The sequence below is a fragment of the Diadema antillarum genome, unplaced genomic scaffold (genome assembly GCF_040938485.1).
Source record: "Diadema antillarum isolate AM-2024a unplaced genomic scaffold, OU_Dant_1.0 scf00000153, whole genome shotgun sequence".
NCBI lineage: Eukaryota > Metazoa > Echinodermata > Echinoidea > Diadematoida > Diadematidae > Diadema > Diadema antillarum.
Window position 1 is genome coordinate 423227 of NW_027271042.1, and position 14055 is coordinate 437281.

Sequence of the window (14055 nt, forward strand, 5' to 3'; positions counted from 1 at the left end):
CATTAACGAACTGCCTTGGTTTACAGAGCTGGAGTCACTACCATGATGATGATCTACTCCTGTCGGATCTCAGTACTCCTGCTATGGGAAATCCCCACCCACTCAGTCAACTCAACGACACCGTTCCTGGCTCCAGTATGCGGTAAGAGAGAAGAACAAAAGTTTTTGTATGTTATTGAATACACAGCAACATTGCCACATACCACAGACTGTACCCTCTTTTCTTTCATTTTTCCTGCAGTCAGCTAGTTGTCAGACCTAATTTGGTTAATATCCCATTGGTAGTTGAGGTGCAGCTTTGCTTTCGTTCCATTCAGACAAGCTCATGACAATAACTGCACTTTTTCTGTGGATTTAACCAGCGTTGCTCAGAATTGCACATGCTGATCAATCTGTCATATTAAAACTTGATTCATTCAAACACACATCGACAGGTTCATATACAAACACTAAAAGCTGACACCTGTTTTCATATCAAAATGAATTGCATGATGTCCCCATTTTTATAATCAGGGCACAATTCCTTATGAAGGTATCAGACACATGGTATTCCAAAGTAACTTTAAAAAGCTAAGTATTAGGTATAAATATATTTGTATACACCAGAAGGAAGAATGTTGATGAATGCTTGTATTCACAACATGTTCCCCCACACTGAGTTCTGAACAAAGTACATACACCCTCAGTCTGACCAGGGAGGTGGCACCTCCCTGGTCTGACAGATGAATATCCAATCTATGCATGCCATCTCTGGAGAATACATCAGAACAATATTCCAACTTTGCATTGTCATGAATTATTCCAGATATTGTCATCGTTTGTTATCCTCCATTCTCAAAAAGACAGAAAGAAAGAAAGAAAGAAAGAAAGAAAGAAAGAAAGAAAGAAAGAAAGAAAGAAAGAAAGAAAGAAAGAAGGAAGAGAACTGAATCCATGCATCAGGACTTTTTTCTTGTGGTGTCGACATAAAAAGCCAATGTTGAATGAAAAAGGGGTTGTGTCTGGAACAAGTCTATGGAATTAATGCAATTGTTGAGGAATCAACTGCAACGTTACTGCTCCGTAATAAAATGCCAGCACCCAGAAATTTGACTCTCTCTCTCTTCGCTCACCTACTGATCGAGCGGTGTTAGGTTGTAGCGGGTGTCCGATACACCTTTGAATGCACTTTATCGAGTAAATTCAGTCTGAACCTTTTATGCTATCGGGAGAGGCAAGGTCATTAACTGACTGTAACCACCTGCAGCTCTTTTGCTTTATTTGAAACTCTTCAGAAAAGTTTTGATAGATCTTCTTCAGTCATGGAAGTAAGCTATCAATAGTGTGACCTCCTTGGGTTAACTACTCAATACTAGTATAGCAGGAGTATTGATTTATAGCAGTCCTAGGCTGCCATTTATCAACATTATGGTCTTTGCTTGTGTTTCAAACCCTCAAGCTTGACAAGGTTATTTTACCTGCCTCATTTGTGTTTTTTGCTGTGCTTTACTTTTTTTTTGAAACTTTCTATTTCTTTTTTTTTTTTTTTTTTTTGGGGGGGGGATGGGTAATTCAGAAAAAAATTATTGATCCTTAGGAGTTTAAATGAAAGTTTACTCTTTGAAAGATGTTTTTTTTTTTTTTTTGATTGTTCATACTCTTAAGAACAATTAGCCACATTTTCTAACCTAATCAGTTTCCATTTGGAGAGGGTTCAGCAAGCCAGAGTGCTACCTTTAACTTACCTTTCTCCTTTGATGCTCCCTTAACCCCCTCCATGCCTTTTTTTTTTGTACAAAAATTTCATATGCCTGTTTGACCTGCCAGTGGCCCACTGCGGAGCAATTTTTCAGTATTACTTCTGTCAAGTCACTGGGGCATTGATGCTATTCAACATGATCTGCTTTTCTGACGGAACAATCTAGTGTGTTTCATTGACATGTGATTGTGACCCCAGCTGTATTTGTAATCCCTAGATGGGCTTGTTCATGTCATATTCACTGGATTGGGGAAGGGGGTGGGGGAGGGGAATGATGTGGGACTGGGGTGGCTGCTCTATTGTATTCACTTCTCAAAGAGGCTTTTGTCTGTGCAGGCTGCGACACTCTGTACCTTAGAATATATCCGCATATGGCTTGCCAACATGATGATTCACGAGCATTGAATAATCGTCAATACTACTACTACTACTACTACTACTACTACTACTACTACTACTACTACTACTACTACTACTACTACTACTACTACTATACTACTACTGCATTTTATTTGTAACGCTCGTAGTGCATTGTTTCTGAGCGCACTTCATGCCATATTCTCTGTTCATGTACCAGTACATGGACCGTTATTACATGTGTTAATTGTACAGTCACGTGGGGAAAACAATTTTGATAAGTGGTTTCGTGCACAGCTAACTCATTTTTGTCAAACTTTGGTCCTCAGATAATGTGATCTCGTACAATTGTAGCTGAAGTCACTACTTGCATGTTCTATTTATAGTTTTCTGCCCTGTTGAAAACATAAAGAGAACCTCAAGGTTAAATATATACCCTTGAGTCTATAATGATTCCACTTAGAACTCTTTAAACTCCACAGTTATGTACAAAAGAAGTACTGTATACTCATAAGTTTCATTAGTGGTGAATGTTTGCACACATTTTGAAAGTCTGCTAAATACACATGAATTAAGTAAAGCCTCAAAATATTGCTTCAGTGGACTGTAACCTACGTGTGCTCACTGCCTTTTTAACATGGGATATGAGAAATTGCCAACCTTGTTGAAAGGGAATGATACTTATTTTCATTACTTGTCTTTGGTTCTTATTTGCAACTTGAAACACTTGCAAAATTATCATAATAGTCTTTAAGCAGGAAATATTATGCTTGTGAAATTAATGCCATACAGAGTAGGAGATAAATTTAATGTTGAGCAGAAGAGAGACAATGGATTTCAGCAACATATCTGAGTAAATGAATGAAAGATAGAATTGAGATTCGCTCAAAACTCCATGAAGCAGAGTTGTTCTCTGAGAAATGGTCTGCGCATCTCTGTTTGATATGTCCATGTGATGATAATAACAACAAATTTGTAAGAAGAGCTTGAACAGCTCAATACGACTCTGAGCATCAACACCCAAGGCTTGTGGAACACATGCTAACAGGTAGTGTCCTGCTCAGGAAATGTGTGATGGCATGGGCTTATCATTCACGGGTGTTTGACTAAATACCTGGTGGAGTGATCGCTGTGCCCTTTCTATTTCTCACCAATGAAAGGTCAAACATCTTCCTTTCCCCAAAAGAGCTGGAGCATTAGGGGGCTTTCACCAGACATGTCTCCATGACGATGATGCAGAGCAGTGTGGTTGGAGCACAGCATATAATGGAATATTTGATAAGGTGCTTAAAGGGTAGAAACAAATGCTGATGCAAGTAATAACTGCCCTCTCCATGGCATATAAGTTACATCAACATTTCATTTTTATAAATCTAGGTTTCGTGAACCTTTTTCTCCAGAAGAAGAGAGGAACTGAATCAAGCTGTGAATCTGCAGTAATTGAGTTTTGGATGAAAGTTTTGCAGCATCACAGCATCACCTATCACTTGTAATACCCATTTATGTTCTGAAAGCATTCTACCTGTATTTCATTATGCTCATGTACATAGGAACAGCTAAAAATAATGAAATATTTGTGAGGTGCTCCAAAGATATTAAATGGGCATGGATAGTGGCAATTGTTTGAGGTAATACAATGTGAAGGTCATTGAAATTTCACATTTTTGCATTGCGTTTTATGAAGAATATGTGTACATGTAATGCTCTATTTTGTAGTAGACCAGCAGCAATTCATGTTTGAAAATATACATTTCTTTTTTTCCACTGCCAAATGTAGTGTGGCAATGCAATAATTTTGTGCAAAATTGGCATGTCATTCTGTGTACGTCAAATATTTCACGAGGTTTCTATTTTCGCGAATTTTGTGAGTTAGGTGCTATTCACGAAATCAAAGGCACGCTAAAATATTGGCTCTGATCACGCTATGAATGTGACCTACGTGTATACATTTCTCCATTTGGTACAGGACTCCATGATCGCGAATTTAACCACTTGCGAAATCGTCGGGAAGTTTCGATTCATGAAAATTTAGACTTGCTAAATATATGGCGTATACAGTACATACAACATGGATTTTCCAAATATCCAGCATGTTTGTTATTACCCTGTCTCCCTGTAGGAAACATGGAGGAACTCTCAAGCTGTCTGCCAGTGCAGGTACCAGGCGGACCACCTCTGTTCTGTGGGTGTCCAAACTCGTGGATCTACTCCGCAACGAACCTGCCAAAAAGCATGAGATACTTGTGGCAAAGGTAATGTAATGTCCTGTGCAGTCTCGGGGGGGGGGGGGGGGGGGGGGTATATACATTAGCCATTAGGATTTGCAAATATGCAGTCTCTCCTATCCGTTTAGGATGGGGGGGGGGGAATATATACATTAGCCATTAGGATTTGCAAATATGCAGTCCCTCCTATCCGTTGCCTATCTTGCTATTTGAATATCTCAGTGGATACCTATCAATTTGAATTGGTATATCTGTATGATTGTGGCAATTCTTAATGGTATTATGACTATAAAATGCTTGTATTATTAAATAGATTCATACATGACAAGTCTATTTCCTTGCGCTAAAAAGTTGTCTTCATTCATGCGATACCGTTTCTGTTATAAAGTGATATACGTTTTCTGTGTTGTATTCAGAAAGGAAGCTATCTTCAAGTGTGCTTTACAAAGAGAAGTTCAGAACAGCTTCCCTGACATAACATCTAACATGTTGATGTGTTGTATATGATGTTTCACTAATGGCAGGCATACTGGTTCAAAAAGTGGCAGAGGTGTGTTCGGTTGCTCAAACTGAAGCATCAAGAAGAGCAGGACCAACTCAGGAAGTATGAACGCATCCAATCTCTCTTTCTCTTTGCTTTTGCTTGTTGCTTTTAGTTGTTATGAATATGTCCTTTTTAATTTGCTACTGTAGTTTGTAAGAATGATGTTTATTGAGTGGGAGCACTGTGGTAGAGTGGATAGGAATTTTGTGAGTCAACTGATTTTCAAGAAAAATGTAAAACTTGCAAAAATATTGATTCTGGTAACATTAATCCATTGTATATTGTCTCCAAGGTGGAAATTAGTAGCTTTTCTCCTGAAAATAGATAATTTTGCGTCATCATTCCAGGGTTTTTGATCGTGAATTCAACCACTTTCGAAAGTAATAATCTTTGTAAGTTGTAATGGAAATGGTAATAATGGTTGCTGTTGTGGAATGATTTTGAAAAGGGTGTATCTAGGAAGTTTGATATAATCATAGACTTTCTTTGTCACTGTATGGGTGGTGTGGTGAATGTTTGACTTTCTAGACATGTAGAGATATTGTTACAGAGTATTAAAGGAAAATTCCGGTTTCATAATTTGTCTTATTTTTCTGCCTTCTCTAAATACAGAGCCATCACATTCCATCAGATTTCCTTGCAACAAAAGATCCTGCGCGACTGGCACTGCGAAGTGCAGTCAAAGTACCATGCAGCTAGACTCCTGCACCAGAGGCACCTGTTGCTGAAGGGATTCAATGCATTTAGGTTTGCTGTGATGAGCATCAGAGTCCAGAGGGAACAGCTGGAGAGAAGGCTAAGGCATGACAAGCTGGCAAAGTGCTTCAACAAGGTAATATTTTAAATGTTGTCTTGTGAAGATAGAATAATAGAGAAAAGTCAGTGTTAGCCTGCAGTAATTAAGAATTTGATGCTGATAATTACAGTGTAATGTCATGCCTTTTCAGTCATTTAGAAGAAAATTAATGTCATCCTAACATCATCTGATTATCATAATATTGTCGTTTACTTTGATTGTCCCTTCATTATTTTTTTTTTTCTGTGTTATTTGTCCTATGTAGTGGAAGGCCCTCGTGTGTTGGCGGAGTGAAAGAGAATCTCTTCTGGAGCAGCTTGCCATGCAGCATGTCACAGTAAAAGCTTTCAGAGTCTGGAGGGAAGGCTATCACATGCAGCAGAGGATCGGAATTGCAGACCTACATTACAAGTGAGCAAACCCTGAAACTTGCATTGTGTGAGGAGTACAAATAGATAAAAAGATAGATAGATAGATAGATGGATAGATAGATAGATTGAAAGGAAGATAGAAAGATAGATGGATAGATAGCTAGATAGATATAGATAGATAGGTAAATGAATAGATAGATGGAAGGATATATGGATGAATTGATGCAGTGAAGGAAAGGCTAGAAAATATTCATCTTGATAGACAGAGAACAGCAGTTTGAATAGTGTGCTGTATTTACAGATAACACATTCAAAGTAATGGTCATCGTGGAGCATTCACTTTCTCAAATGAAGCATATACACGTGTATGAAACTACATGTAAGTGTATGTCAAGTGAACATGCTAAAATCTCACCATCATTTCCATATTTTGAAAGCAGCCCAAAGCATTGTCTCCAAAACTTGGTTTGTTGTGACAAGATAATGATAATTTACCAATCATGTGACACTGTCGTCTCACATTGGCAAGATATACTGTAGACGGTCGGCCTAGCTGGAGAATAAAGTGATATAGCGAAGGCATTCCAGTTGCTACAGCGACATTTCTGGTCTTTTTATACCCCCACCCACACATAGTGTGTAGGGGGGGTATATAGGAATCATCCTGAGGTCGGGTGGCCGGTCGGTCGGTCGGTCGGTCGGTCGGTCGGTCGGTCGGTCGGTCGGGCGGGCGGGCGGGCGGTCGGGCGGTCGGTCCGTTGCAAAATTTTGTGGGTCGAACTCCTCTCTCATTTTTTGAGCAATTGACCCCAAATTCGGCATGTGTGACCGCTATCAAAGGTAGATGTGCAAGACACCTTTTTCGTTAGTATCGCATAATGCGTTGCCATGGAAACGGCATATTTTTGTAAAAACTTGTGGATCGAACTACTCTCTCATTTTTTGAGCAATTATCCCCAAATTTAGCATGTGTGATTGCTATCAAAGGGAGATGTGCAAGACACCTTTTTTGTTAGTATTGCATAATGAGTTGCCATGGCAACGGCAAATTTTTAAAAAATCTAGCAAAATGTTGTGGATCGAACTCCTCTCTCATTTTTTGAGTAATTGACCCCAAATTTGGCATGTGTGACTACTATCAAAGGTAGATGTGCAAGACACTTTTTTTATTAGTATCGCATAATGCGTTGCCATGGCAACGGCATATTTTCATAAAAACTTGTGGATCGAACAACTTATTCATTTTTTGAGCAATCAACTTCAAATTTGGCATGTGTGACCGCTATCACAGGCAGATGTGCAAGAGACCTTTTTTGTGAGTATTTCATAATGCGTTGCCATGGCAACGGAAGATTTTCATATAAATCTTATAAAATCTTGTGGATTGCTCTAATCTGTTAGTTTTGTAGCAATTCAGTTTGAATTAGGGATATGCGATCAATGTAATGTATATTTGTGCAAAACACATTTGATGTGTGTGGTGATGAATCTGTTGCCATGGCAACAGAATTTTTTTTTTACCAATCATACAAAAATGTGTGGATTAGTCTAACTCCTTCAGTTTTCAAGCATTTGGCTTAAAAATTGGCACATGTGACCATTATTGTATGTAGATGTGCATACTTACTACTTCGTCATTTTCTATAAATGTGTTGCCATGGTAACAGCATAGTTTGAATGAAAGTCATATGAAAATATTGTGGATGAAGTTAACTCCCTTAGTCTTAGAGTATTTGACTTGAAATTTGGCACACATGACCACTATAGTATATAGATGTGCAAACTTAATCTTTTGTCAGTGATGAACAATGCGTTGCCATGGTAACAGCTTTTTTTTTACAAAAATATTGTGGATTCAGCTAACTTTCTTTAGTCTTCAAGCGTTTAGCTAGAAATTTGGCACACATTACCACTGTGGTACATAGATGTGCAAAGGTAATCTTTTGGCAGTGGTGATCAATGCGTTGCCATGGTAACGGCATATTTTGAATGAAAATCATACAAAAATATCGTGGATTCAGTTAAATCCCTCACTCTTTGAGCATTTGGCTTGAAATTTGGCACGTGCAACCACTATAGCATATAGATGTGCAAACTAAATTTTTCGTCAGTGGTGAACAATGGGTTGCCATGGTAACAGCAGCTTTTCACTAAAATGCATACAAAAATATTGTGAATTCAGGTAACTACACTTTGTACCTCAGTCTTTGAGCATTAAGCTTGAAATTTGGCACATGTGACCACTATAGTACGTAGATGAGCATACATAGTCTTTGGTCATTGTTGATCTATGTGTTGCCATGGTAACAGTATATTTTTAATGAAAATCATGCAAAAAAATTTTGGATTCAGTTAACTCCCTCAGTCTTTGAGCATTTGACTTGAAATTTGGCACAGGTGACCACTATAGCATATAGATGTTCAAACTTAATCTGTCATTATTGTTGAACAATGCGTTGCCATGGTAACAACATTTTTTCACCAAAAAGCATGTGGATTCCACCAACTCCTTCAGTCTTTGAGCATTTAGCTTGAAATTTGGCACACCTGACCACTATGGTATGTAGATGTGCAAACTTAACCTTTCGTCATTGTTGATCATTGTGTTGCCATGGTAACAGCATAGTTTGAATGAAAATCAATATAAAGATATTGTGGATTCAGGTAACTCCCTCAGTCTTTGAGCGTTTGGCTTGAAATTTGGCACATGCAACCATTGTAGTACAGAGATATGCAAACTTTGTATTTCATCATTGTTGAACAATATGTTGCCATGGTAACAGTGCATTTTTAATGAAAATCATACAAACATTTCGATTAGATCCTAACTCTTTATGTTTAGAGCATTTTGGCTTCATATTTGGCACATGTTACCTCTACATTACCTAGATGTGCAAAAACTCTTTTGTCAGTGTTGAAAATGTGTTGCCATGGTAACAGTATATTTTGAATGAAAATGATACCCTAATATTGTGAATTCAACTAAGCCCCTCATCCTGTTAGCATTTGGCTTGAAATTTGGCACATGTGATGGCTATGATATATAGTTGTGCAAAACTTCATTTTTTTTTCTTATTATCCAACATTGTGTTGCGCCATGGTTATACAATTTTTAATAAAAACCATAGAAATCGTCAGTTTATTTATCTTGCTCACTCAGTTTTTGAGCACTTGACTTGAGATGTGGGACATTTGACTAACAGTGAGCAATGCATTTATTTACTGTTGGACAGTGCATTGCCTTGGTAATTTTTTTTTTTCATTAAACAGTTTTAAAAATCCTGGTTCAGCTAATTTCCTCAGTTGTGGGTGGGGGTATATTAATCACAATGAGTGATAGTTCTAGTTTTTTCACCAATTGCACAGATACTCGAAGGGTTTGAATGGAGAGCCTTTATGACAGGAAAGTACACTTATGCCTGCTAGAAGTTTTGCTTTTTTTCCCCCATCTTTTCAACAGAGTTTGTCTCCTGTCCACGTGTCTGGATTACTGGAGGCGCTATGTTGCTGGTCGCAGGAAGAAATTTTGTCGCACCGAGATGGCGAGAGTCTTTCACGAGGATGGGATCGTCAAGCGTGCTTGGGTAACCATGGTGACGGTTGCCACGGAGAGACAAAGGGCCAGAAGGTTGTACAGGTAAGGCTTTCTACACAATCCTCATCCACGCACACCTTCAATAAAACAACTTCTTTGGGTATTGGCCATCCCTCTGAAAGTTTGGTTTTGGAAGAACATGCTTTGTGTTGCCAAGAGACAAAAAAGCGAGAGAATTGTACTGATGAGTCCTTCTTGCCTTCACTATCCACATCCGGGTCCATCTTCGATCCACTTCAGTGGGTATTGGCTCATCTCACAGAAATATCTGCTGAAATCTAAATTTGTGAGTAGGAATTTTGAAAATGCTTTCCTTATCCTTGTTTCTCAGACGATTTACGCTGACAAGAGCCTGGACTGCGTGGAAGCACGGCTCTCAGATCGCCAAGATGGAGAATCTCCATGGCAACAGCCAGGTGGTCGTCTTCAGACAGCAGGCTGTCCTACGACGACACTTTGCCGAGTGGAGAGAGCGTGCAAGATTGTCTTTGATGAGGGGCCAGATTGAAAAGCGGCAAGTTTGGTGAGTGTCAAGCCCGTATGGTTGGGGGGGGGGGGGGAGGTTTGGAGCATGAGGAATTACAATTTGTATGTAAAAAGAATAAGTGTTCACACTGGATTTGACATTAAAGTTCATATTGTAGACTTATTTAGCTTTCAATTCATGATTACAATTGACTTATTTATTTGGAATCGAGTAATCATTTATGATGGAAAAGATGCGACAAGCACATTTAAGATATTGGAGGAACTAATGCAAATGCTGTTGTGCTGAATACCAGGGCAATTTGATGCCATGTTTGACACATGATCTAATAGTCTGATGGAATTGATTATCTCCTTCCCATAAAATTGGTAGAAATGGCAGACATGCAACTGAAGACTACTACATGAAAATGTCTACAGCTTTTTAATGTAGCCAAAATTAATAGTCTTTTCTATACATTGGCATATTATATGCATGGACTGAGGCTAGATTTTGCCACATTTTCATATTAAAGTTGTCATAAACATGTTTCCAACTGAATCTCTACCTACACCACCTGGGGACAAGTCACCTTCCACCCTACCTGATACGCTAATCATGCTGGTCTTGAGAAAAAATTTCGTTGAGGGTGCATCAGAAATAATTAATGTATCAAAGAAATGAGAGAGGCTAGTTACAGTCAAACGTATAAGAATTTTACCCGTTGCAAACTGGAACATACATGTAGTGTTCTTATTTTTGTGTGTGTGCAAAGTCCATCAGGATTCCTTGAGCTGGTGTGGAATGGGTTAAGGTGACCATTTCTTGTTTACACTCTGATCTCTTACGATGGCACATTGGCTTCGTAGCCAAGCCTTTCAGCTCTGGAAGCTGAAGGTGCGTCGCCGACAGCTGGTCTACCGCATCCTGGAGTCCAGGTCGAGGAAAGCCATGAAGAAGAGCGCCCTCGTCTGTTGGAGGAAGTACACTCGAGATGTCAAGGAGAGAAGACAGGAGGCAGTGAGGCTGGTAGTCAGGGTCCAGCTAGGAGTCGTCATGACGACATGGAGGAACTGGGCTTGCAGGCAAATCCAACTCAGGTACTGATTAATCAAGGTGGAAACAAAAGTATCACTCAAGCCACATGTAATTCTTTTTGAGAGTAGAATATCTCATACAAAAAAGAATTTGAAGTCAACATCTAGAAATGAATGATGCTGCTAGAATATCTGGGAGGTATGTCTTGTGCACTTGCAAGAGAATTATTTGTATCGCTTTACATCATTTTACAACAATGTTCTAGTTATTTTTAGCAGGTGTCTTTGTAGAGAAATGTCATAGAATAGATGATAACTTCATTGAGTATGGTAAATCTCGTCTTGAATGATACTAGATACTTAAGAGTTTGAATGTCAGAGAAATGTCACTAGTTTCTTGGCAGCAGATGAAATTTTAGAAGAAGAGATGGGGGAAAGAACCTATTGTATACTTAGTTACCTATTGTGAACTGTCATCTACAGAGTCATTCAAATCCAAACTTAAAACTTATCTGTTCCTTTCATACTGAGGACTGTAATTGCTGTATGTCATTAATGTTGGATCAATATTGTATTTTTAATTGGTATATGTTGTATTCTTTATTTGGTATATATTTGTTTTTGTTTACCATTTTCTTCATTGTTGAAATGTTTGAATATGTATATGTATGCAAATATATGATATCTTTTCATTTTTGAAGTGCCATGAGCACTGAAAAGTGGACCTGTGCGCTATACAAGTAGCCACTATTATCATTATTATTATTATTACAAAGAGCCATGCAGGCAACAATGAATATAGCACCAAGTCATTTTAGTGCTATTCATATTGCAGACACTCTGCTTGCAACAAATAAGAATTGATTGAAACAACTCGCCAAAAAATCATTGAAAAGATTTTACCCCAAACAAATTTTGGACAGTTTGACAGAGGAAATGTTTCAAATTTGCTGAGGTTTTCCATTCCAAGGTAGAAGTCCTGCTTACACTAAGGCCCCTGTCTGTCATTACATGTAGATATTCCACACTTGGTACATAAAGCAAGACAGTGTTCAAGAATCAAAGAGATCTTACATTATTATATTGCATTATCAGGGAGATGACATTGTGTCTGATTTCTCTGTTGACAGGACCAACCTCCATCAATGCCTGGCAGCCAGAGCAGTGGAGACTGAACACGCCGCTTTCCTCCGATGGAGGTCACTTGTTAGGGAGAGACAAGCTGGCCGGGAGGCTAGGGAGAGGTGGTCTCGTGGATGCGTCTCCAGGGCGGCAGTGAGATGGAGGCTTGTCGTGAAGGAGGCAAGGCAGGAGGTCGAGGTCAAGGTGTTTCTCAGAGGAGCGGAGAAGAGTCTGGTCAAAAGTAAGTCCTGGTTAACAATTTAATCCTACATGAACTAATAATAATAATGATGATGATGATGATGATGATGATGATGATAATGATAATAATAATAATAATAATAATAATAATAATAATAATAATAATAATAATAATAATAATAATAATAATAATAATAATAATAATAATAATAATAATAATAATAATTATAATTATATTAATAGTAGTAGTAATAATAATAATAATGATAATGATAATGATAATGATAATAATAGTAATAATAATAATAATGATAATGATAATGATAATAATAATAATAATGATAATGATAATGATAATGATAATAATAATAATAATAATAATAATGGTTACTTGTATAGTGCACATGTCCACATTTCAGTGCTCATGGCACTTCCAAAAATGAAAAGATAGATACAATACATGTTCAAACATGATAACAGAAAAGAAAATGGCAAACAACAAACAAACACATACCAGATATAACTAACTGTCTTCTCCTAATTCCAAAGCCGTATCAAATGTTCATTGTTCTGTTGTGCTATATATATATAAGGTTATTTTGAATCCCACATAAGATCTGAGCCCCATTTCATAAAATATGATGGGACAGCAAATTTTGCTAGAATAGCAACTTCCTGGAGCAGCAGTAGGATTCTTGTCATGACACTTGCCATTTCAGCAAGGGTCGCTACCATATCAACTTTCTATGAAATAGTCCTAGCTGTAATATCTATGTTTTTTTTATTTCTTTCTACTTTTCTGAAAGAAACTGGCTGTGATTTTTCTGGGATTGTTTCTTGAAAATTGTTTCAATTTTCTTGATTGTAAAGAGAAACAACATCAAAACTGAACAGTCACAAGAGACACAACTTGAGATTGAGGCTCTCTCTTTGACTTGGTAGGTGCATTTTATTTGTGGCATGGAGCGCTGCTGAGAGCCGAGGAGGATCGGAGAAGAGTAGAGGAGGCTCGCCTCCGGCTTGCAGAGAGTCGCCTCCACCGCAGCCTGTTGGCATGGAAACTGGAGATGCTGGAGGCGAGAGCCGTCCGGCCCCTGACTGAGAGGAGGAAGAAGAGGAACCTGGCAAGGTGGGAGGAGGATGCATGGAGAGCTGGAATGATTTCAAGGAAGGAGACTTCTGCCTCCCTCCTATCGTATCAATTCCTAGACATTCAGGTCAAATATTTTCTGTATATTTAACCCTAACTAGGCCGGAGGGGGGGGGGGGGGGGGGGGGGGGGGGGGGGGGGGGGGGAGGGGGAGGGGGGGGGGGGCTCCGAGGCCCCCCCTCGAAGTTCCACGCGATGTATCGCAATCGCAAAAAGCTATCGCCGCGATGTCTCATGACTTTTTTCTTTCGAGTCTCCCGCATCTTTTGACACCAAATTTGCGATGCCCGGGCGCGCGGTTCCCGAAGTTACGCATAAATATGTACATGCATGTCAGACCCAAAATTGCTCAAAAACGTGAATTTGTGTACAATTTCAATGCAAACTGTGCTTACAGGCAAATTTCATAAAAGCATGATTATTTTGGGGTTTTATTGATTAAAATCAATGAGT

At 38.7% G+C, this 14055-nt stretch overlaps 1 protein-coding gene across 1 annotated transcript in view; it reads left to right on the plus strand.

Moving 5' to 3' along the window:
- LOC139721953 (uncharacterized) overlaps positions 1–14055 on the plus strand; it is an 87418-nt gene that overhangs the window by 23064 nt on the left and 50299 nt on the right. Inside the window, exons 5-14 of the mRNA XM_071633276.1 lie at positions 27–142; positions 4215–4347; positions 4845–4924; positions 5477–5696; positions 5926–6071; positions 9492–9668; positions 9958–10149; positions 10962–11192; positions 12260–12492; positions 13395–13581. Of these exons, the coding sequence (XP_071489377.1) occupies positions 27–142; positions 4215–4347; positions 4845–4924; positions 5477–5696; positions 5926–6071; positions 9492–9668; positions 9958–10149; positions 10962–11192; positions 12260–12492; positions 13395–13581 (1715 nt within the window). The remainder of the gene's footprint in view (positions 1–26; positions 143–4214; positions 4348–4844; positions 4925–5476; positions 5697–5925; positions 6072–9491; positions 9669–9957; positions 10150–10961; positions 11193–12259; positions 12493–13394; positions 13582–14055) is intronic.